We start from the raw sequence: 24,166 nt of genomic DNA on the forward strand, positions 1-24,166 counted from the left end.
ACACGTTTGATGTAAAGGGTGCCCCTGAATGAGAATTCACATCGTAGAATCTGACTGGTCAGCTCTTACTTTTCATTTGTTCGTTTTTGTTTTTTGGGGGGGGTCTTTTTTTTTTTTTTGCTCATTGATCCGTAGAACAACAAGTCGTGAGGAAAATCTGCCCAGCTAGCAGGGGACGTTCCAACAACCTCGGCTAACGTTAGCCACAAGCTCTCATGTCCCAGGAAACGTTTTCATCGAACATATAAAGATTATTTAAAGATGTTCCGTCCATCCCTCCTCTGTAGCGCTAACCCTGGCTGGGGTCTGGAGGGGTGGAGTTTTGAGGTTTTAAACCTCAAAGTGTAAATGTGGACGAGGACAAAACGTTTTACCTACAATATTGCAAGAACATTTCGTGGACGTTGTTGGATATCTGATCCGTGAATTGTTGTTTCAACCAAAATTTTCCACGTTTTCAGAGAATCTCATCGAACATTCTGGATATCAGCAGAACAGCGTTCGTAATATTCTCCAGACATTTGCAATACGTGGAATCTCTGGATGCAGTCGGACCTCCCTGAGCGTGTGGGTGTCTTTACTGGGTGCCGCCATGTTTGACACCACAGCAAGACCACCAGCGTGGGCAGCTGCTTCACAGCCTCTTTGGGATTATCTTTAACATTCTCAAGAACTCCTCGGTTCCTGTGGTTCTTCCTCTCCTCCCCCCCTTAACTCACCGAAGCTAAAGCTAAGCTAGCCCGTGGCTGGCGTACACGCCATTTTCCACCAAAGCAAATTTTACCTCTGACACAAGTGTGTATTGTTTGGCTGACGGAACCTCAGGGTGGACTCACTTGAATTTTATGAAGCGGAGTAGCATCACGACCCTTGACCCCACCCACACCAGTTACACATACACCAGCATATACCCTGAGTGGTCCTCCTGCAGAGCTTCTGTTGGCAGCCAAAACTACAATTAACCACAGTTGGAGCATCTGTTTATTTCTGTTCTAAATACCACATGATCCAGCCACTCCTTTACGAGAGCTCCTTTCGGGTGCCACACGTGTTTCAGCACCTATTTTGCTTTTCCAGCCCATAAAGGTACCGTTCTGTTGCTCTCATCAACCTCGTTTTTTGCGCTGCTGCTGTTTTCAGTGACAAAGCTGTGATGAGGCCACCGCGCTACTCTCACCGCTGCTCGAGCTAACACACTAATTTAGTAGCCACTGAGACCAGAGAAGCATTTAGCAGCTAAATACCCAGATATTTCCCTCAGGAGCTGCTGAAGAACACACACAACTGAGGGAATATGAGACTTATATTATCCAGGTGACCAGAAACCACAAATGAATGCTAACGCTGTCTGCAATCTCAGCAAATCAATGTGTCCCAAAATCCCAAATCCTGTTTTCTTGATTTATTATAAAAATTATATTTTGTTTGGGGGGGGGGGGGGGGGGGTTTGTTGTTGTTGTTTGAAACAAGTTTAGTTTCTATCAAGTTTTCCACAATGCAAGAAAAGAGACGTGTGTTATAACCGGGGTGGCAGCGAGAACAAGACTGAGTCGTGACACGCACCGTTAAAGTCAGCGAGCAGAATCCACCAGGTCTGAAGCCTAAATGTCTTGTCTTTCTTGACCTAGAGAGAATGCATAATACTGGATTTTTCTGGCCGTTATTTGACAGCTTAAGTTGTTTTATTCAAAGCAGAAGCCATTAGTAATTGAATGTGCAGTTTGTGTTCAAATAAATAAAAAAACCCCATTCTAATTAATTCATTTGAATTGAATTAGCTTCCAACTTTACTCCTTATTTAGAGGAAAACAATGATGAATTGTTGTTCCCCTGAAGTTCCTTACTCACTGAATTTTACATCTTAGGGACAAATGGGCTCACGGGGGGGGGGGGGGCATCAAGCTGTGAATAAAGTCATTTCTGCAGACATTTGATTTCAGTTTTATCACATAAATATGCAGACATGTCCCTGTCTGCTGTTTCTCTCCGTTAGTTTAGTGCCCAGACATGTTGACTTGCCATCTTCTGCTATTTTTCTTTGTTTTCTTTTCTACTTTGAGTCAATATTACTTATTTTCTTCTTCTGTTGACCTTTCACAAACTTTGTTTCATGCCTCCGTCTGGCTGCCGTTCTGTTTATCTGTTGTTCACTTGATAAATGATTTCTTTCCTCATTTCATCTCCATCAAAAATCTTTTAGATTTGTTTTCCGGAGCAACTGCATCATATCTCATCATCAACCATCTTTCTTTTCTTCCTTTTTTTTCTTTTCTTTTTCAGTCTAAATCATTTTTGTTCTCTCAACATTGCAGGTCACTATTCTCCTTGGAAGACCCCTAAACAGGTAACATGCACCGGCGTCCCAAACCTGGACTGTCCCCATTTCTGCTTCTCAGTCATTAATCTAGATTACAGTGGCTGCAGTGTGCACGTGTGCTTGTAGTTAATCTCATATTTGACTCTAATCCAAGATGTAGGAATGTCTCCTCCCTACTAACTATACTGATAATAACTCACTGTTTGTCTGTGGCTGTCACAACCACTCGATTATTCAGCTCGTCTTTATTCCTCCAAAGTGAAAAAGTCAGAGCATCAAGACCGCAACATTCAGGGATTTTTATATCATAGTACAGCTGACTGTCATATTTCTTGAATCTTCATTTCATAGCACTTGACGCTTTCATGCTGACTCTACGTGTGCAGAGCACCACAGGGATGATGGCTCTTTGGAGGCTAACCCAGAAGTTAGCGTCACCATTGGTTCCCGCGAACAAACGCTAGTGGATTTTTCACATTTGATTCTCCAGTTGTGCCAAAAATTACATCAGCGGTGAACAAAATTTCATAAAAAAAACATAACTACACTTCCTAAACACAACACTTCCTGGTTTTTGTTTTCATATTCAATTTTTTTTTTTTTTTTTTTTTGTAATCACTTTAACGGGTTTGCTAGCTTCTGTGTTTTGTATTTTTTCTAAAAATTAGTTTTAGTTTTAGGTTGCTTGCTGTAGTGCGGACGGAATGCCAGCATGTGACGCCACGGACCCAGAAATATTGTAAAGACAATTTATGATTGGAATAATTTGGGGAAAGACAGACAAACACATCTTAAATGGAGTTTGTTAGTTGGGGAGGCAAAAGAAATCACAATGCAGGTTATTTTTTCGGAGAAGTTTTGTGTAGTTTTTCCCTCTTTTTGATTATCATGATGATGATTATAATTATTACTCAAACTGACCTTGGTTACCACAACTACTTTTGTGCTCTTCCATTGAAGCGCTTCAAGCGTCACGACTGCAGTACTGACTGAAGCATTTTATTCAGGGGAAGAAAATGTTAAAATATCGAGCAAGTTAACTGAACACCCATTGTCTTGCAGACAAGGGAACCAGACGCTGAACAATGCCGACTGACTTCTGGGTTTTAGGACTCATTCCCGGGCCTCTGTTCACTCCCTGCTCACATGTCATCTTACATTTATTCATATTTTGTACAAAAACACTGTCTGTGCTACAGTATCATCTCCTCTCCCTGGGCTCACTTAAAACTCCACCACCAAACATCCTTAGATCAGATTCCTTTTGTCTTTATGTGTATTCATCATAAACGCATGCCTGTACGCACACACACACACACACACACACACACACACATATACATGCGTTCTTTTGTTTCTCTTTGTGCGGCTATCGGTATAATCCATTTCATGCCCGGACGTCCTTGCAGCGCTGCTCTGACCAGCTGCTGACCCCGGCTCATCGCTACAGTTGTTGTCGCCATTCCAGATCTCCGCTAAGGACCAGAGGAAATCTCCATTGTTCCTCAACACGACAGCGCTTAAAGACACTTGTCCCCTGAAATACCTCCATTGTCATCATGCTTGTCCCGTCTTGGATTAATCCATCTCCTTCGTCATCTCCCTGAGAACAACTGTAATTCAGAGCTCGTGCACAGGCTCTCTCTCTTCTTGTCTATCCACCATCTCTCCATACATACGCTCTTAAATGTTAGCTGCCCCGCCTGCCCCAGTCCCTCCAGCTGCTAAACCTCCTGCACACCAGAGTTCAGTCTGGGTTTAATTGGGTATCATTTATTACAGGAAGACTTGCGCAGCTCCAAGAATGAAATACGGAGGAATTTGACTAATAAGGGAAGAACAGGGAATCGCCTAATTGTCACATCGACCTACAGTCGAGTGAAAGCTCAGCACACAGCCCCCGAGAGTTTAGTTTGCAAACGAGCTCATTGAGATTTGTCTGTCAAATCCAGCCAGGACTGTTGGTAACAACTTCTTTTTATTTAATAGATCAGTTTTCATTTAATAAATGTGACCTGATAGTTAAAGTCTTGATACATCTGATCAAATAGATTATAGCCAGAGTGTTGGCCTCAGTACGGTGGCCTGGAGGGGTCAGGGAGGAAAAAAGATACTACTAGGCCACAAAATACAACTCATTCCCGCATTGTATTTTGTGGCTTTAAAATAATTAAAGTCAATTTCTTGTGGCCTCCGGATGATAAAACTGAGGGAACAAGAGGAAGTCTGGTACTTTCCAACAGGAGTACTAACGACTCTGTGCTTCTCCCAAAGGAACCAAAAGGTTCCTGTGGCCCCTAGTTTTTTCTGGGGTTCCACACACTGCTGGCTCGGGAGAAATATGCAAATCTGGCCGATGACATATAGACACATCACTAAATGAATCTCTGAATGGTCACTCCGTACTTCGACAGTGAGGTTGCATTCGTCTAATCCCGGTCTCGCCATGGTAACCGGCCTCAGCAGCCTGCTGCAGGAGCGACGCCACAAACACTTGAAACACTTTTATGAAGGTGTAATATATTCTCGCTACATCATCAACGCCCTGCAGTTCTCGATATTAAAGCCTCCCATATGCAACCACTCTCACCACGTCAGGTTCAAAAAGCTCCGCCTGAATCCCTCTCCCACACTTTCTGACATGTCATCATGTCATACTGGCGGTCTGCTTAGTGTCACGCCACGACTCAAGTGGCCCGGCTTATCTGACACATCAAGGCCGACACTCAGACTGACGGGTGTTGTCAAAACTGCGGGTGTTGCCTCAAACACTTGACAGCACAGTTCTGGATGTGTTTTTTGGACTGCAGCTTATGCAAATGGGGTATGATATGCAGTATGTTAGCGTAGCTCACCATGTTCACACACTGGAGCCATTTTATCAGTTTGAGCGTGTTTTCACACAGTGATACGGTCCACGATTAGCTGTCATGCTCAAACTCTCCTCCAAAACAGGTTTGCATATCTATTTTGTCACATTTTGATGAAGTGTTTTTCCGTTTTACCCTGACACGCTCAAGCTTTGCTCATTTCAACGACTAACCTCGCTGACTGTCTTGCTTCCTGTCTGTCCAGCTTGAACTAACTAAACGGCTAAACAGCAAAGCTAAGCAAGAGTAACAATGAGGAGCAGAAGTGTTTGTGTTTTATTCACTTTTTATACTCATACAAGGGCAACAGGAACGCATCTAACTATGTGTTTACAAGCTAATGTTAGCATGAGACGTAGCACATAAACACATAGCATTAGCATTCGCAGCTTTCTAGCTTTGTATCTGCTCTGATGGTCGTGACAGCAGGATTTATTCCAGTCTTGTTGTTTCATACTGCTGAAGTTTCATCCTGGTGCACCTAATACAATATTAAGGGAGCACGCAGGTAATGAAAACACCCATAAGTGACTGGAACATGGAATTTGTGTCTCATCTGTAGTAATTAGTCCCTCTGTCCTCTTGGAATAGTGAAGTTTGAAACATAATCAACTGTTATTCACTCTGTTTTGTGTCCAAACTGCTCTTTAATAAGCATTTAGATATCGAATAATTACAATTATAATAAATAAGTCATTAAATTCTGGTAGTTTTCAACCTGGGCCCTACTTTCTTATGTGTTTCAACAACGACAACAAAAAATGATTGAAAGGTAATTAAATTGAATTGAATCGTTCCAATATTGAATAAAAAGGCAAAATGGCTTTGTTGCATACAGAGGTGGATGAGTGTCTAAACTTTAGAATACGCCAGGTCCATCTGGGATGCATATTGATGATTGTTACTGTCAATATTGGTTGCAGTCAGTAGGAGCGGCTGCACCGACCACAGATCTCGGTTTCTGCACATTGACTCGCCCCTTCAGGCTTTTAAAATGACAGAAGCGATGGATGTCTCTCCCCCCCGTGTCCCTCTGGTCTTTGCCGTCTCCGAATGTCTCAAGCAAAGAGATGCTGATCAGAGGGTTAAACTCCACCGACACGCTGACACCCGTGTTGTCTGGTGCCAAGTTCTCATCATTTATTTGTAAAGTGTTTGTCGCGGGTCCTCTGTGATGCAGGCGGCTGAACGCTACACTCTAATAAGCTTCAGTGCTGAAGATGTCAAAGATGCACCTGTACAGACAGAGAAGCCTCTGTAGGCTCCTCCAATGATGCTGTCAGACACTGATGATAACAGTCTGAGGCTGTTAAAGGGGGGGGGGGGGGGGAACCAACTAAAGTAATATTTAAAGAAAATAAAAGCTGTTTGAGTGAACGGAATGTGACACGCACAGTTGCTCAGTAGCATTACGTTGAAGCTGTTTGCTGGTCATGGTTGTCGCTCAGTGCCAAAACAATTCAAATAATTTCAGTCCCTATCAATCATCTGATTTCTACTCCGGGGAAAATAGAGCTCAGGTTGAAAAAGGCTGTTATTTCCTTAAAGTCTAACTAGCTCTTCACTGCTGCGTTACTTCTAACCTCTGTTGACACTCAGATGTGGAAGCGTTAGTCTTTTAGCATTACAACGTTTTAGCCTCTCTTTTTTTTTTTTTTTTTTTTTTTTTAGCCTCTGCATGAAATTGAAGAGCCAGCTCATCATTGTTAGCACGCTGCAGTCAGGCTGGAGATGAGGAAGTGAAATGATCCGTCATGCCGCTGTGCTTTACAGGTGTTGGAGCAGTGGGAGTCCCAGCAGGGCCAGAGCAGCCCCGCTCAGACCAGCCTGTCGGCCCCCGTTATCCCCCACAGTGCCCCCTTCCCAACCCACCATCTTCACAGGGCCTCGGTCCCAGACTCGGCCTCCGAGGCTTTGGCTTTGGCTAAACCAGACCCTTTTGGCCTTTATGAGAAGTCCAGGGCAATCTATGAGAGTAGGCGTAAGTACGGCAGCTGACGCTGCAGGTGTAGCACTCTCTCTCTCTCCTCTCTGAAGGAAGATGGCGTCCTCACTCTCAGGTGGCGGAGGGAAGAATCTTCCTGTCTCTTGCAAACACCCACTTCACCTGCTTCTAAAAGATATAAAACTTTGAAATGCATCTTTTTTTGGGGGGGGGTCAAATTCAAAGATCAATCATTACATTTCCTACCATGATGCCCCCCCCCACACACCCACACACACACACACACACACACACACACATCAGTCATCAGAAGCAGCAGTTATAAGCTTTTGCCTCTGCTTATAATGAAAATATCTCATTTACTTCCTTTAAAAAAAAAAAAAAAAAACACCAGCCAGAATACACGGCCTTAAAAGTCTCTTGGCTGTCCGGAGGGATCTTATATCTATATCTTTTATCACATCATAAACTGGGATGTGGCTGTGAATAAACACTTTAAAAGGCAGATGATGATTCTTACTGTTGGAGTATAACACTTTAGTGGCAGCAATACTGCAGTACTCCAACTGTAAAATGAAAAAGTACCCTTTTTTTTTTTCTCTCTCTCTCTCTTCATCGAGGTGCAACGTGAGTCGTTCACCCCGCGGGGAAACTGGTTGATACGATGTTTACAGTTGCAGTAAACACATGTAATGCATAAACACGTAAATACAATTTTAAAATATGCAAATAAATCTTTTTAAAAAATCCAATTACACATTTATATATTATTTATTTTTATTGATTGTCTTTTCCATTTAAAAAGGAGAGTTTTTTCATGAAATCATCAAAAAAAAATTGGGAGTGGATGTGAATCCAAGGCTGCACAGAAACTAAAATACATATAAAATAACAATAATAAAAATAATAAATTGAATTAGTCATAAATGTCATTCAAAGGATGTAGAATTTCCTGTTTGGATTTTTTGTGTGTGTGTGTGTGTGTGTGTGTGTGTGTGTTTTAAAGTCCATGTAATTTTTGTGAACTGTTCTCAAATTTTGTTTCCCAGCAAGAAAGTCTAAATAATCCTGCTCATAGACTTCTCCACATTCAGTAAATTATTGTGAATCTTTTATTAATAGTTTGTAAAATCGTACATTTCCAATAGCCAACATGTATTGGAATGAAATGATGAACCATATTTATATATTTCTATTTTGTTTTGTCATATTTGAGCATTTGGATCATCAATACTCTTGTCAGACAAAATAATACTGAGCATGTGATCTTTCTACGCACCTGCCATTCACTGGTAGTTATTGTAGTATAATGAAGGTCATAGAGTACTAAAGTATTTGTGTTTTGCACGGGTGGTGTGTCAGGACACGTGGCGGCATCTCACTGGCTCGTCCTCACGTATGACACCTGTTACTATGGAGGACGTGGCTGTCAAAATGTCTCCTCGTCAGACCTTTTCTTCTTCCTCTGCTTCTTCCTGTGTCATCCGTCTCCTCCCCGGCGGTGGACACTGATCAGTGTTGCGTTCAGTGTCGCCTTCCTGGCAGTAAAGGTCAGGAGTCACCCAAGCTGAGCAGTGGACAGACAGACATTTAGAAATGCTCTGTTTACTGTGGTGTGTGTCTTCTGGCCTCTGGGCGGATGCTAGGAAGACACTTTAGCTAATACTGCTTAAGTTCCATTTCTCTTGACCCTTAATGGATTCAAGTCACAAGTTGTGTAAACAGCTGGGTTAAAGGGCCACGTCTCCCTGGTGGAAATGTCAATAAGCGATCAATGGAAATGTTCTCTCCAGAGAGGTAGTTCTGTACATTTCCAAGCAACAGGAGCACTGAGGGGTTTTTGAAAGGTTTAGGGGAGGAAAAAAAATGTAACAGCAAGGCAGGCTTCATTCTGACACATGCCAAGTGCAAATGTTTTAAAGAGGCATAGAGGAACTTCTAAAATACAGTTACAACTTCTAGTCTTGTCAAGCTAGCGCTTCACATTGCACCAACAAAAAGGGGGCACCATTTTACCAGAAAGATGGGCGTTCCACCTCTATATCCGGGAAACAAGGAGATGCTAACTTCCCTTCCTTTATTTATTTATTTTACCTTTATTTAAGTAGATAAGCCAGTTAAAAACCAATTCTCATTTACAAACTGGCTAAGAGGTAATGTATTATTTATATCCAAAACACTTATCAAGCCAGAAAATCATAATTTTCCCCAGTTAGATCACTAAGGTAAGCAAAACTGGATCCATATAAATAACAGCCGTGGGAACAATACCTACTGTATACGTGTAGCATGTCATCGTTAATCCCAATGAGAAGCACTGCAGTAGATGAGGTGAACAGGGAAACTGAATTGAAAGAGACAATTGAAACGACAGGAAAACCCCACAAATAAACAAGTAAAAGTTGAGCCGGCAGCTTCAGACTCCAGGTAACCGGGAATGCTGTTCCACACAGGTGAGGAGCGTGGAAACTCAAAACAGCTTGTTTTGCTTTGATTGTGGGAACACCGAGCAAACCTGTCCCCGATGACCTGAGGTGGTCTGGATGCTTCCCACCGTACAAGTAAATCAGAGATGTGTTTAGGCCCGAGACCATTCAGTGCTTTATAGACAAGTAATGGGATTTTAAATTGAATTCTTTGACACGCAGGAAGCCGGTGCAGTGATTTAACGGCCGATGTAATGTGCCCCACTTTCTCAGTGTTGCTGACGAACGGCGGCAGCAAAGGGAGATAGAAGTGAGAACATTCTGCTGTTCTTTTCTGCTTTGAGGGAACCAATGATGAGAGTAAAGAACTGGCAACAGTCAGATGCTGCTCTGGTAGTTCGATGCGGCTCCATTTATGATGTGACACGATTACCAAATTGTGGAAACGTATGTTTGTTTGTTTTTTTGGACCTATCCTACCTAATTGCCTGGAGGTCAGTGTGTGTGTATGTGTGTGTGTCAACAAACTGAGCAGGTCACCTCAGGTCCCTCTCTCACACACTCACCCCAAACCTCCCTGACGGAAGTCATTATCTGTTGAAACGCGGTGATTAAGACCTCAGCGAGTTCTCTTCGTAGTATGGTGCCCCATTCGTCTGCACCCCTTTAACTGTTTGGGAAGCAAAGAAAAAGTACAACTGCATGGTCACTTGATTACAACTGCTGGACGTGTGGGGCCCTCGCACCATTACTCAACCACCTCACCTCGTTCACCAGTGAAACGGTCAAATATCCTGGGAATCATTAAGACGTGGATGTGTAAAGAGGGCTGGAGACCGCGTCAAATGCAAAATCTCCGTTCCGTCCAACCTGCCAACAATTCGTTTATGTCAATACAGATGCAACGATTTGATCTCACGGCTCTCGGAGACTGTTTGGTTCAGTAACATTTGAACCAAACAGATCAAATTGTGATAGTTCGTCATTTTGCAGGGGCTGTGAAGCTTGGGGTGGTCCGAAAAGATCAATAATCCAATATGGCTGCCGCAGGACATGAAATTTTCAGACCGTTCATTCCTCAAATTTAAAACTCCCATCTGGTTGATCACTTGAGTGAAATATGAAGCCAATCCAGCGTGGTATGTAAGAAACAGGCAAAAATCAACAATCCAATATGGCCGCCACAGGAAGTTGGCAGCAGCTGCCAGAGCAACGGGGGTTGTGTTCAGACCGTATGGAGAACATGTTTCTTTGGATTCAGTGAAACGGTTCTTGAGTAGTAGAGCAGTAACAGCGAGCAGCAGATGCAACGGCATCACTTTAACACTCAGTGCATAAATGTGGCTGAGCTCTTGTGAAGATGGTGTGCTAGGATCAACAGCTACCACATGAGGTAAGACTGTTTCTGCTGACTGCTTTCTTCCCCTCTCAAAAACAAAACAAAAAAAAAACAAAAGAATTTTTAAGAAGTGCCTTCGTGTGACTTCGCACTGCAAAAAGCATCTACATTTCAGTTCAAACAAAAAAGGGTCAACTCCTTTCCTTTTTTGTTTACCGGTGAGACTCACAACATCTCCAAAAAGAAGCCATGTATGTGGTTTCCGTGGAAACAGCTGCGTCACTCCTCTTGTCTATAGTCATGAATAGTGTGATTTCTCCCCCCCCTCCCCCGTCCCCCGTCCCTCCCGCTGAGTCCCAGCAGAGCGCTCCGTGTGATTAAAACATTTACAATTGGAATCCATTTTTCATTCGCAGCCGCTTGTCTGCAGTTGACTTCATTCTGCCACTTTGCACATCATGGTGTTGTGTAAAGCCCCTGATTGCAGATCAGTGCTTACATCCCACCTAACTCTGTAAATAGGAGACGGGTATATTACACACTGTAAGCACTTCCCGACTTTTATGGATGATGCTGAAATTCTGCAGTGACATTAATGCTGAGGCAGGGACTTTCTGCCTTGTTCTAGCCCGTATGGGAGCTTGTGTGTTTTCCTGGTGTGTTTGTGTTTTTGTTTTTGTGTTCTGTTTATGTGTGCCCATCTGTGTACCAGCAATCACTGTGATTGTTTATGGAGGCATCTTTTTCTATTTAGAACCTGGCCAGCCGAGGACCGTTTTTCCCGTGGACTCTTCAGGTAAAGTATCTCAGCAGTTGAGAAATGTTACCAAGCTGCAAACACTGATGAGGAAGTTGTGTGACAGCTCGACACTGAGGTTCTAGAGGTGAGAATCCCACCCGGATTCCCCACAGAGGAGTTGATTATCAGCTACAGTGTCGCAATGATCCAACGCTGACAAACTGTGAGTTAGAAGACTAAGAAATGACAGCAAAGGCTCTCGTGAAAGCCTCACCTTCGGAGGATATCAACCTTGTTTTGAGATGAACGTGTTCTTTTAGCTTTGAATCACTACATTACCCACAATTCAAACGTCGTTCACTGGCATCCCTGATTGGCGGAGCACACTGTTACCATAGAAATGTTTACTGAACTCGTCTCAATTTGAAGCTTTGGGTTTCTTGGATCACCACAAATTTGAGAGGAACCCTGCAGGAGAATGTTGGTATTAAGGCATGTGTTGATATCAGCCACAAGCTAGCCAGCAACCACAGAGACGGCTAGTTAGCTATGAATGTAGCTATTTTACACATTTTTGGCTTGCAGTGCCTTATGGGTTGAGTAGTTCCATAACTCTTACGAGAAGTATGTGTAGTACTTTTGCCTTTTTTCCCCATTGCTCTGTCTTTTTTTGCATTATATCAAATATTTAGTGGTCACAACTCATCTGCTCGCTGGTTGGCTCGGTTCCAGCTATAAAAGTCGTTACAGCAGGATTTTCTCTACTGTCAGTGGAGGAATTGAATAGGATACGTACTTCTGAGCTTCTCTAAAAGTGGCGTTAAGCTCTGTCTGTGTTCATGATCCAGGAGCAGAGTACCAGGACATCGAGGTCCACCTGCGCAGACAGAAGTCCGGGTTCGGGTTCAGGGTACTGGGCGGGGACGAGGCAGGGCAGCCTGTGAGTCCGGAGACACGTGAGAAGGCTCGTATGGCGATGGGCGTGGAACCCTGTCATTCTTTCCTCTCTAACCCACACTATGTACATCTAACCCCTGACCTTTGACCCCTGAGAGAGTGATGCCGCTGGCTGCTTTTGATGTCTGTCTGTAAAATAACAACATTATTACCTACGGTATCAGATAACAACCACCTTAACACTCACTGCATGTGACACTGGCAGACTGTCCAGCCTCTTTCCACCACTTGTTCCTGAGTATAACTGTCCACCTTAAATAACAGATCTTGATTGGCGCGATCATCGAGAAGAGCCCGGCGGACTTAGATGGGCGCCTCCGGCCTGGCGATGAGCTCTTATTTGTGGATGGGATACCCGTGGTGGGGAAGCCACACAGATATGTCATCGACTTGATGCACGGTGCAGCCCGTAACGGCCAGGTGAACCTGGTCATCAGGAGGAGAGTACAGACGGCAGGTGAGATGACGTGAGCAGACCGGTGGCCCAGTTCTTTTTTTTTGTCTTTTTTTTTTTTTTACACAAACGTTCACAAGGGTTTTCACCACGGGGCCTGGGTTTGGGGTCAAACCTGCCGATGTCACATTGAAATAGAGCAACCATGTCTAAAAAAAATGTGACTTTAGTTTGTTTGGATGAAAGTGCTGGGGCACCCCGAGGTTTAATTTGCCACATAACTGCCTGCATTAGCTTTAGCTGCATTGGCTGTAGCTGCATCAGTTTTAGCTACATTTGCTCTGGGGGTGGTGGACTTGTCAAATGGGTAATTAGCATAACCTTCACTTTATGGGGAGTGGAATCATTAAATCATAATTAATGATTGTTTTGATAAAAGTGCAGGGCGACCCCTTGTTAATTTCCCCAATAACTTTAGCTACAGTAGCTTTTTCTTTATTAGTTTTATAGCAGTAGACTCTTGGTTATCAGGCTTGTGTTAGCTCATTACTTGTGGCTGTTTTACTAGACTCTATTGACATGACATCACTTTACTACATGTAACACGATGCTTTGGGGTAAAAGTAATTATCTAAAGTGTCTATAAATAAAAGCACGGCCGCACCCTCAGCTCTCTACCTCCCCCTGCAGGTGAGTCCTGTCCAGAGAACGGCCGCAGCCCGGGCTCCGTGTCCACGCAGCACAGCTCTCCTCGCAGTGACTTCACATACGCCAATAGCACCAGCACTAACCAGCCACCCAACGCCGGCGTGAGTAACACAGCCACTTCAGATGGGACGTCGACCCCCAACACACAACCCAGTGACGTCACCATTAATCGGAAGGAGAGCGAAGGCTTCGGTTTTGTCATCATCAGTTCGCTCAACCGTCCTGAGGTGGCCACCACCAACAGTAAGTCCAGGTTCAGCAATGTTTTATGCAGCCAATTGTCCTCTAGTCTGCATAACAACTGCTTCAAGTGTTACATGAGATCACCTGATAATCTTAATAATGTCAAACAAGAGCCACCACGTGAACGTAAGTGTAAGGAGAGGTCACGGCTCGATAAAATGTGAAGCACCTCTCATTCTATCCTTTCAATTATACATGCCCTCCCACGATACGTCAGTCACAGACATCTCTGCCGTGAGCGTCGGTGCATCGCCCACACACAGAGAGAAAAAAAAAAACCACACACAAAAAAAAAAACCTGGATATCTTACGTAAGGGATGAACAGCAAAATGAGAGCGACAGAGAAATAGTCAGTCAGTCAGGGAGTGAGTGGTGTGTCAGCACAGCCAGCCACAATCCTTCAATCTGCTGCCGAGCATGTCTTCACCTCCGCTGTCTCGTCTTTGATTCCTCCAACAGCTGTGCCCCATAAGATTGGCCGCATCATCGAGGGCAGCCCGGCCGACCGTTGCGGTAAGCTAAGGGTGGGCGACAGGATATTAGCGGTGAACAGTCAGTCCATCGTCAACATGCCGCACGGCGATATTGTGAAGCTGATCAAGGATGCAGGCCTCAGCGTCACCCTGAGGATCATACCGCAGGACGGTGAGAGAGCGCGCATGCAACACGTGGTCGGCAGTTGAGATGCTTAAGGCAGGCAGTGATTTATGAGTGTGATCCAATTAGCTTTATTAAATAAAGATTTTGAGAAATGTGATTAGGATTAGCCGTCATTAATCATACTTCACGAACAGTTTCACGTGTGCTTGAGTTACAAATCCACAAAACACACTATTATTATTATTATTATTATTATTATTTGATTAAAACTTGCACTTTATCATGGTTTCTCTTGCTGTCACTTCATTCAGTCTCTTTTGGAGACTTTTACTTGATCGCCCACAACAGAGGCTTTAATTCCATGTACTGACAGTAGTACTTCTCGACAAGGAGACATTAAAGCTGTCGTGTGTAACTTTTGTCCCCCCCCCCCCGGAGCTGAGAATCGTCATTGTAACGACACAGATGGAAGTTCTGAGTACATATCCACCGCCTTACACGTGTATGTCACACCAGGTGGTGAAAATACGAATTTTTAGGCGGCGCATGAGCGCTTAAGCATAATTAACTGTTTATTAATGTAGTTTGTGGCTTTAATTGACATATTTACTTTATTAATAACATGATATGGCTCACTCAGGTAATGTTGTTGCTATATTTTTAAGTGTTAATATTGTGAAGTAGTTTATTGATAAAGCATTTTCATAAACGTGTGAATATTACTTCACTCACTGAACAGACATCACGAGTATTAGTGATTAGACACATTAGGTAATTGTGGTTGTAAATTTTGTGGAAATTAATCAGGAAGTAAAAAGAGAGTGGATATTAAAACATCCATGATTGTCATCTTGGCCTCCAGGATCTGTGAATAAATGTTTTTCACCTCATCGATCTTAAAGGTTATTGTGTTAACAGGTTGTTGTGCCGCCCCCAAGTGGACAAAAACGTAAACCATAAAAGATTTAGCACTTTTTAAAGCTTTTCCTTGCTCTCAACCCCAGAGATCAGCAATCCCCCGTCAGCTCCCAACTCCGAGAAGCAGAGCCCCATGGCCCAGCAGCACAGCCCCAAGACCCAGCCCAACACCACGAGCACCCACCCCAGCTCCGTAGCCACAGAGCCCAGCCAGACTGTCAGCCAGCCCAACCCTGTACCCCACCAGAGTCCTGTGACCCAGCTCCCCGCCCACCCACCTCAGACCTACACCCACGAGAGCAGGTAAGGGAACGCAACTTCTGGTGCGTCACTTTCAGCCCCTTTGTCTCTCTGTCTCTCTCTCTCTCTCTCTCTCTTTTCCTAGTTTCCTACTTTTCACCTCCTTCCTTCCTTCCTTCCTAGCTAACTTTTTCCATCCTCCCTCTCCCTTCGTTCCCTGTCTTTATTTTATCTTTGTTGTATAACATCACTTAACTCTTACGGTCTGCTGCATTATTTATAAAAATTGCTTCTTTATTGAAATCTCCTGAATATTTTAGAGAACTACAGGGTCCACCAGCTCATTGCTGTCATTGCTTTTCCCATCAGCTTTACACGGGTCTCTTTTAATCAGCATTACCAGCCTATGACAGGACACGTCTTTATTGTAAAGTTTTCATGTGACGGGTGAGGAAAAACGTGGTGATTTTTCCACTTAAGTCTTGTTTAATGGTTGTCAGTGCAAACGGGCTGATTTTGTCAGGAAGGCCCAGCAAGTTGTCAGAAACGCTCATTTTCATATCACACTAAATGAGCCGAATGCATGATGAGGTAATAGGAATCCTCCTGTTCTGTTTTTGTTTTGTTTTTTATTCTCATTGGTGTGTTAGTTACAGGTCAGAGGTCAAGGCGAGACAAGATGTTAAACCAGACATCCGACAGCCGCCTTTCACAGACTACCGGCAGCCGCCTGTTGACTACCGGCACCCTCCTGTGGCCGACTACCGGCAGCCACCCACGCTTGATTACAGACACCCGCCGCTGCTGGACTTCAGACAGCTCGCCCCTGACACCAGGCAGTTTGCAATCCCTGATTACAGAATGCCACCGGTTCAAGTAAGGATCATTGCCTGAGCAAACGCAGCACCACAGACTCTTTAGCCCACAGACCGCAGTTCACATCTGAGAGATGGAAATCCAGATATGACTGTTTTTTAACTCTAACGCGTTCACATGATTGATAAGAATCCCCAAGGCTGCGTCTGTCTATTTACAGATACTGTGCACTACATCCCCCTATATGGCTCCTCAAATTCTGGATCCTAAGTTTTGGCGCTGTTTGTAGCAGCCTGTCATGTAGGAACTGCCAATAACTTCAAACCTTTCATCAATTTTTAACGTAATTGTAGTTGATAACGAAATAAATGACCAAAAAGCACGATTAATAAAGCAGTATCTTATTTCACATAATCTAAAAAAGCTTTGACATGATTGGTCAGGTACAAAATGCAGCTGCCCATCATGTGATAACTGTCAATTACTTGATATTTTTCCATCCGTGGCGTGGTAGTAGTGGATGACTAACATAAAACACTGCCAGTGACGTCATAGAAGATGTCAAAGAGATCTCGAGGGCTGGTGTTGACGATCTTACCGACAGACATAAGAATACCTCATCGAACTCCATGCAAGATCTCAAAGTCTGGATTCACTGCACAATAGATTCATTCCACACATCCCCTCAGATTCATGCAGATGAACAGATTTGTTGTTTTAAAACAAAAACCAAAAAAGCGTTTCAGCTCCACGAATGTTGTCATGTTTATGGCTTTTTTTCTTTGAGTCGATTTCTTGCTCGTCTTCATTGTTCCTGGAGATTGTTTGAATACACAGTGTATGCAGTCGTTTCCACTCCCAACGTTTCTGCCAGTACTCATTTATGTACAACTCACAATCAGCTCTTTCTCTGCTGCTGTCTTTCTTTGTGATTTGCCTTCATCTCCTGAGCGGTTCCCTTGTTTAGCTTTTACACCTTTAATATCTTTCCTGGTTGCTTTATGTTTACCAGACGTTTGCTCCAATCCTATGCACTTATGTTTCCTCGCCAGCCCCAGACACCATTTCCCTCTGTAACTGCCTGCTTTGTCCTCACACAACACTGAATCTAATCATATTTTCATCTTTGCTTGTCTCAGCTTTCGCAGGACTTTGACTTCTTCACAGTGGAGCTGGAGAAAAGTGTAAAAGGATTCGGCTTCAGCATCCGTGGAGGACGCGAGTACAAGATGGACCTGTTTGTCTTACGGCTAGCAGAAGACGGACCTGCCATCCGCAATGGGAGGATGAGAGTAGGTCACCGCTCCTCTCAGGTCGAAGGTTTGAAACAGATGGGAGTGATCAGATGTGGTGGTTGGGGTGGGGGGGGGGGGGGATTTGCTGCACTTGTAACCACGCCCACAAGTGACGTCATCGTCTTGAGGAGTAGACTAGCGTCCCCACATCATGGCGGGAAGATCAGCGAGTGACGGTCAGCAGAAATATAACTTCCAGAGGGCTGACGTTCTTCCGAGGAAACCGTCCCGTCCTCTGGAAGCGTTCATCCGTTCTCTATCTCTGCGGATTACATGGCAGACACTCACTGTAATTGTCTGATGTTATCAAAGCTGCAACTCTGCACACTTACTTAGAAAAAAAATAATCTGTCAAAATAAGTCTTGAGATGGTGCGAGTTATTCACAAGTTTCTCTCCTCCCAAATTGCTGTTCCTGAAACTCATCTGCATTTAGTCCCAGATAACATCCAGAAAGATAAAGAGAGATAAATCATTTAAGTGGGCCAACGTAGATTGTGGTTTGCATAACTACACAATTCTCATTCAAGCTAATGCACTGTGTGATCAGAGAAAGCAGACGTATTTTCAGAATTTATGTCGATGTAATAAAATAAATGCAAACTAGAGTGCACTTCAATCCATGAAGTATTTCTATGAAAATGTACATAATTGCATATCTATGTTTGAGTAGACTGTCATAAATTAGACCTGCAGCGGGACGCAGGACCCCAGCTTCAGTAGAAGATGGAGAAATACTGCAGTTCAGATAGCAGTTCGGTTATTAACAACGTGAGTGAGGTGGTCAGAGCAGCAGCCTGAGCAGCTCTGGGGGTTCGGCTGCAGTCAGAGGCGGCGCGTTGTTGCCTATTTCTGTATTTTGAGAGGGAGGAGACTCTGCTGAATGCATCCATTTGAATATAAATGTGTTGGTTCATAACTCCTCTTTGTGGCTCACCTCCTGAGAGTCCTCGTGTCATTTAAGGTGGGAGTCTGAGGAGCAGTTGGAGGTCACTCCTGTCACGGGGGAAGTTCATGGAGAAAAATGCGTGCATCTTTTTGCTTCATAGGGAACTTGGCTAAAAGTGGGAGTGGAAATTAAAGAAACACTTTCAGGATGAGGGATACAGATGTTTTTCAGATTGTTTTTTTTTTCATGAAGAAATTCCTTTATGTTGCAATGATAATGGAAAATAAAAACCATCCCTGCCATGATTATCGCCCTTCCTAGCAATTCTAACCTCAGTGCTTCGTGAAGTTGAGCTCAGCCCTACACTTTTTCGAACCCCCTCAGCTCTTCCCTGCCAAACAACAAAACACACACTGTCCCGAACTGGAGCTTTCCTCTGTTTGTCACAGCAGGTTTTTTTTCCTGCACCCTACATGTTCCCCCCCCCATGTTCTCCTGTCTTTACGTCGGGGTCTGATGGCCTCGCCCTCCTCTTGATTCCTTATCTGTAATGAACCTGTCAACGGTAATGTGCGCCAAATGCCCTCCGGGGAGGCATTATGTTCCCTCCTAGGTGGCTAAGTCGATGGAGTCCAGTCGGCCCAGACGCAGGTGAAGGAGGGAGGGAATCACTCCTGAGCTCCACTTAAAGACATAGAAGCTGCCATAAAGTCTGGCTTGTGCGAGATGAATCGCCCGAGAGTCCCACTGCTGATTTTAACATCGACTCTTGCATAGCTTTCAGGGAAGACTTTCCTCCAGCAAACCAAGATCCATACTGCAGGGTGCAAGGAGGAATCTGTCAGTATTCAAACTGAAACAAAGTCCCAACATTTGACCCAAGCAGGGAGATGCCGAAAGAGGCTCCTCAGTGTTTTCTTTGTCATAAAGGAGAAAGTTTTGAACCCGGTTCAGCGGGGAGGACTCCTGTGTTTTAGGTTTCAAGCGCCATCACAGGCGCTCTTAAAGGTGATCCGACTGGTTTCAGATAATCCCTCAGGACATCAGAAGGCGTCTGGATTGGAGTTAATTGACACGGCACACCCCTCCTGCTCCTCGTGCTGTGCATCCACGTGTCATCCGTTTCGTTTTTTTTTTTTTGTTTTTTTTTTTTAAGTTCAAAATGAAGATCACTTTCCTCTGCTGTTAAGAGGTGAGGATTAATGAGCAAACTGTCTTGCCTTCCACTTCACTCCATGCCACCCTAATGACACCTAATAACTCCCCCTCTCTCCACTCCACTCCACTCCCGACTTTCAAATTACCCCGGCCATTTCTGGAGGACTTCTCCATTTGTTAGCGTAATTGGCCGGCACATTTCGTCCTGTTCCCGGTGAATCCTGCCCATTAGTCAACCTGCGCAGCATCTCTTAAAGGGGCTTAGAGGAGGAAGGCGTTCGATCCATCCCCGTGTTCATCAGCGACGGGTCACCACCTCAGCGTAGCGCGAAGAAAGAAAGAAAGAAAAAAAAAAGAGAGAGAGTCCAGTTAATATTTACTTTGTCGGAGTTATGTTCATTTTAAATGGGATATGACATTATTATTCATCAGGGCGTCCTGATATGTTCCTCAGCAGCCCCGTGAGAAGACATCCACCATAATTCTATCCAAATGACATGTCGAGATCACTGCCGAAATTAATTGTAATCGTAATTGACTCCAGCTCACGACTCTTAATGTTTATTAAAACTCACGGCAGCTCCTGGGAAAGCCAATGAATTATAGATCCACATTGATCTTTTTAAATCACTGTCACCCATAATGAAAGAAGCTTGTTAATATTCTGTTTCACAAGTAGTGTTCTCATTTTTAAACCTCCCATATCATAATTAACAGTCTTTGGTTCACAAACCGGGACCGGACCCAGAGGTCCATGTAATATCATGGCGCTCGATGTAGTTTTAATCCAGTGTTTGTGTAATTTATTTCAAGTTAATGCAAGCTTTAATTATTAAAATAGTAAATTGCATAGAATGTATTCATCTTGGTTATATTCTTCACTCAAACAAGTGAATTAGGTGTGTGGTGCGGTTTCAGTTTTACTTTCAGTGTATGAAATATTCATGTCTGTGCTCAGCTAAGATAATTCAGGCAGGACAACTTTCAAGAAAAGTAACGCAACTGTCTTTGCAGTGGGTTTAATTTGGTGGTGTGGCTGTGTGTTTGGACCTGCCTGCCCTTCCATGTTCATTACATGGAGAGCTAAAGACCTGCAGGGACCAGAACAGAAGTAGCGCTAATTCACTCAGTAGAGGAGTCCTAGTGGAGGGTTGCAGTACTGCAGCAGAGGACGTGAGTCAGAATAGCTTCAAGTTAGCGAGTTCAGGGGAAGAGGCAGTCGGGTTTTAACAGAAGAACACGAGCGGCTGCTTTGCTCATGTGTCATTTATTTACATGCTAGGTTTAGCGCTGCCCGCTATGATAGCTCAAGACTAGCCTGAGCTAACGTTTTGTTCCGTGTTTCTCTGGTTAGATAGCTGACTTTATCTAAAATAATACTTTTTGTGGTAGCCACTGCTAAATAAATCTAATTAACAAAAGTGTTTCAATAAATTTGGGTTCTAGAGTTGAATGCGTTGCTCTTTTATTTGGTTTTGTTGTTACGATTACTGGTCAGATAGCTCGACAATCTGTAAGCGCAGCCTCAATCCTGATCCAGACAAATGGAAATGATGCTCACAGAACATCGGGACATTTTATTTTCTTGAACAGGATGAACAAATAATGTCCGCCAAAGTTAAATATGTTGGATGATAAGCTTGAAGCTCCTCTATTAAAGCAGGTTGGCCTGTTTTACTTTGACCGTCTCTTTCTTACCTTGGACTCCGAATTGGAAGAACACTGTTGTCAGAAACGGGCACACACACATTTCCTGCCTGTGAGATTTTAAAAAACCTCTTTATTCTCTTGTTACACACTTCCTGACATCCAGGTAGGGGATCAGATTATTGAAATCAATGGGGAGACCACCCGGGACATGACCCACGCCAGGGCCATTGAGCTGATAAAGTCCGGAGGCAGGCGTGTTCGTCTTCTCTTAAAGAGGGGTACGGGGCAGGTCCCAGAATACGGTAAGTACCCTTCAATTCTACTACCACTTTCTTTGGCATCATTACTTTCCTCTTAACTCTTAACACTGGAATATCTTTGGTGTCTAATATCACTTTGGATAACATTTTCCGGGCATGCATCTACATACGGTATATCCATGCTAAATCTCGATATTCTCATTACTAGCTGTTCTCCTCTTTATTCTGTATTTCACTGTGTGAATTACTTGTCTCTTCTATCTTGACTAACATTAGCTTATCTCCTGTCCATTTCAGTGATCTATCACTAATTGATTGGTCTAGGTTGTTACTTCCCCTTCTATAGGAATGGTATCTTCCAGTCACTCCATGTGCATGAAAAGTGACAAGCATGGCTCCCCCTATTTCTTCCTAATGGGCCACTCTAAAGACACGGTTTGTGACCATACGAATGTTTTTCTCTTCACTTAACCCTGGCTTTCTGTGCTGTGGTTTTATGTGCTGTGTTTTTAATGATTTTGTGTTTCAAGATACGAGCAATACTTCAACCAGAAAGTGGTTTTGCGCCTTTCAAGTACTCACAAAAAGGTAGCGTTACTTCTTTGCGACTCCACGGTGCAGGACGAGCCAGCCGCGTATATTCAGCCTGAAGCGAACAAGAGCCCCTTTGTCTGTTCACGAAGCGCATCATCCAGTATGAGCTTTGCCGTTGATCTGAACGAGAAACAAACACTTCCAGTTTGGCGCTAAACGAGCGTGAACGAGTTTTTGAACGCTCAAGGTGGTCACGCTCCACACTCGTTTGCAGTCGTACCAAAGCGGACATGCTAGAAGACATGATCATCCCAGACGATGTACTTGAGGGTCTGTAAACTGACGATTTAGAGCAGTTTTGCTGTCGTTAGCCATAAATCGTTGTTTGCTTCGAGCTACAAATATGCTGCTGGCTCCTGATGCATTCTGTATTCAGAAAGTACAAACACATATTTGTGAGCTCAAGACACCGATTTGTGAGTTCTTCAAAGGTCAAATACACTTTTTCTTTTTGTGAAATATTGCTTTAAGAAATAGTCATCAAATATGGAGCTACAGAAAGTTGTTAAATGGGTGAAGACGAGTTCCACCAAAGGAGAAATAAATCAGCTGCCTCAAAAATTGCGAACTGCAGCCGCTTGAGCACTCACCATGAGTCAGGCAAAAGACATGCACGGAAATTTAACCGCTGATTATTTACCGTTGGAAATCTCAGCACAAACTTACCCTGAGAGGGGACATTTGTTAGCGTGACACCGCAGGTAATAAAACTCCAATGTGCTCCTTTTTGGCTTCTTCACTTTTCCATGTTCTTCCACCCGAGGAAACAATGTGGCATTTTAGCCCCCAGTAATGCACATTCATCAGGCCCTTGTGGTCGTACTCGCCATGCTCGCCTCCTTCCAGCCAGACACTTAATCTCACTGTGCTGAGAGCTTTTGTAATACTCACCTTCAGGCTGTTCCACGGGCTTGAAATCACCACACGGGTCTGTGCGAAGCAGCGGCGGCAGCGCTCTAGTCATTATTCTGTGCTCTCCGCTGCAGCGTTTGAACCCACATGTTCGGCATTGCGTGGGCTTAATACTGCATTTATCAACAATAGTTTACAAGCACTTTATTTGCATACTGAACAGTTATGCAAATCATCTGTGGTGATTAATTTGCGCTATTTATAACATTAGCGCGCGGCTGTTGGAAGGTGCGGTTCTCATCTGCTGTGAGTTCATGTGCTGGGCTTTGAGGAACAGCTGAATCCAGTCCAGGAATATAGGATGTTGACATAGAACCATGTCCTGCATGTGCATGAGCATCTGTGTGTGTGTGTGTGTGTGTGTGTGTGTGTGTGTGTGTGTGTGTGTGTGTGGTATCCCGCCTGGATCTACAGTAGCATGACCTCTTTGAAATACTGTAAGGGGCCTGAATAGGTGAAGAATTAGATGCATTTATTAGGCGACTCACTTGCAGGAAAGGGAATGAAAATCTTTAAGAGCAACTTGTTTGCATTTCTCAGGGACTTTTTAACCTCCGTTTGTGCCTGTGAAACCTTTTCTTTACCTGCTGTCACAGTAAATAAAGAAGCAGTCCTGCTTTTTTTGTACTGCACGGGACATAAAAAAAGGTCTAAATCGATGGAGAAAAGCAAAAAATATGGATCAGTCTCCAGAAGCGCTGCATCCACTACAATGCAATCTATGTTCTTTGTTAGGTATCATTCAATCCCCACACCTCTAGCACAAACGATAGATTTACCATTAAAAACGAGACATTCCGAACCCTTGAAAAAGGAGGAAATGGGTGGAAATTGAAACAAAACCCACTTAGACAAGCTACCTCTGAATAATTCAAGATCATTTCAGAGCTCTCTTA

General features: G+C 43.8%; 1 protein-coding gene across 8 annotated transcripts in view; it reads left to right on the forward strand.

Annotated features, from left to right (window-relative positions):
• Positions 1–24,166, forward strand: part of magi2a (membrane associated guanylate kinase, WW and PDZ domain containing 2a) — a 224,849-nt gene that overhangs the window by 195,703 nt on the left and 4,980 nt on the right. For 2 of the 8 annotated variants that reach the window (XM_086201886.1, XM_086201888.1), the window contains 11 exons: positions 2,313–2,344; positions 6,961–7,168; positions 11,652–11,693; positions 12,485–12,576; positions 12,858–13,050; positions 13,678–13,938; positions 14,399–14,584; positions 15,544–15,760; positions 16,348–16,573; positions 17,653–17,805; positions 21,668–21,806. In XM_086201886.1, the coding sequence (XP_086058012.1) occupies positions 2,313–2,344; positions 6,961–7,168; positions 11,652–11,693; positions 12,485–12,576; positions 12,858–13,050; positions 13,678–13,938; positions 14,399–14,584; positions 15,544–15,760; positions 16,348–16,573; positions 17,653–17,805; positions 21,668–21,806 (1,749 nt within the window). Of the gene's footprint in view, positions 1–2,312; positions 2,345–6,960; positions 7,169–11,651; positions 11,694–12,484; positions 12,601–12,857; positions 13,051–13,677; positions 13,939–14,398; positions 14,585–15,543; positions 15,761–16,347; positions 16,574–17,652; positions 17,806–21,667; positions 21,807–22,088; positions 22,200–24,166 lie in introns of all 8 variants that reach the window. The other 6 variants (XM_086201885.1, XM_086201887.1, XM_086201889.1 and 3 more) reach the window with 5 other exon arrangements.

Source organism: Aulostomus chinensis, chromosome 4 (assembly GCF_037954235.1).
Source record: "Aulostomus chinensis isolate RoL2024-O1b breed Wild chromosome 4, RoL_Achi_v1.0, whole genome shotgun sequence".
NCBI classification, from domain to species: Eukaryota; Metazoa; Chordata; class Actinopteri; order Syngnathiformes; family Aulostomidae; genus Aulostomus; species Aulostomus chinensis.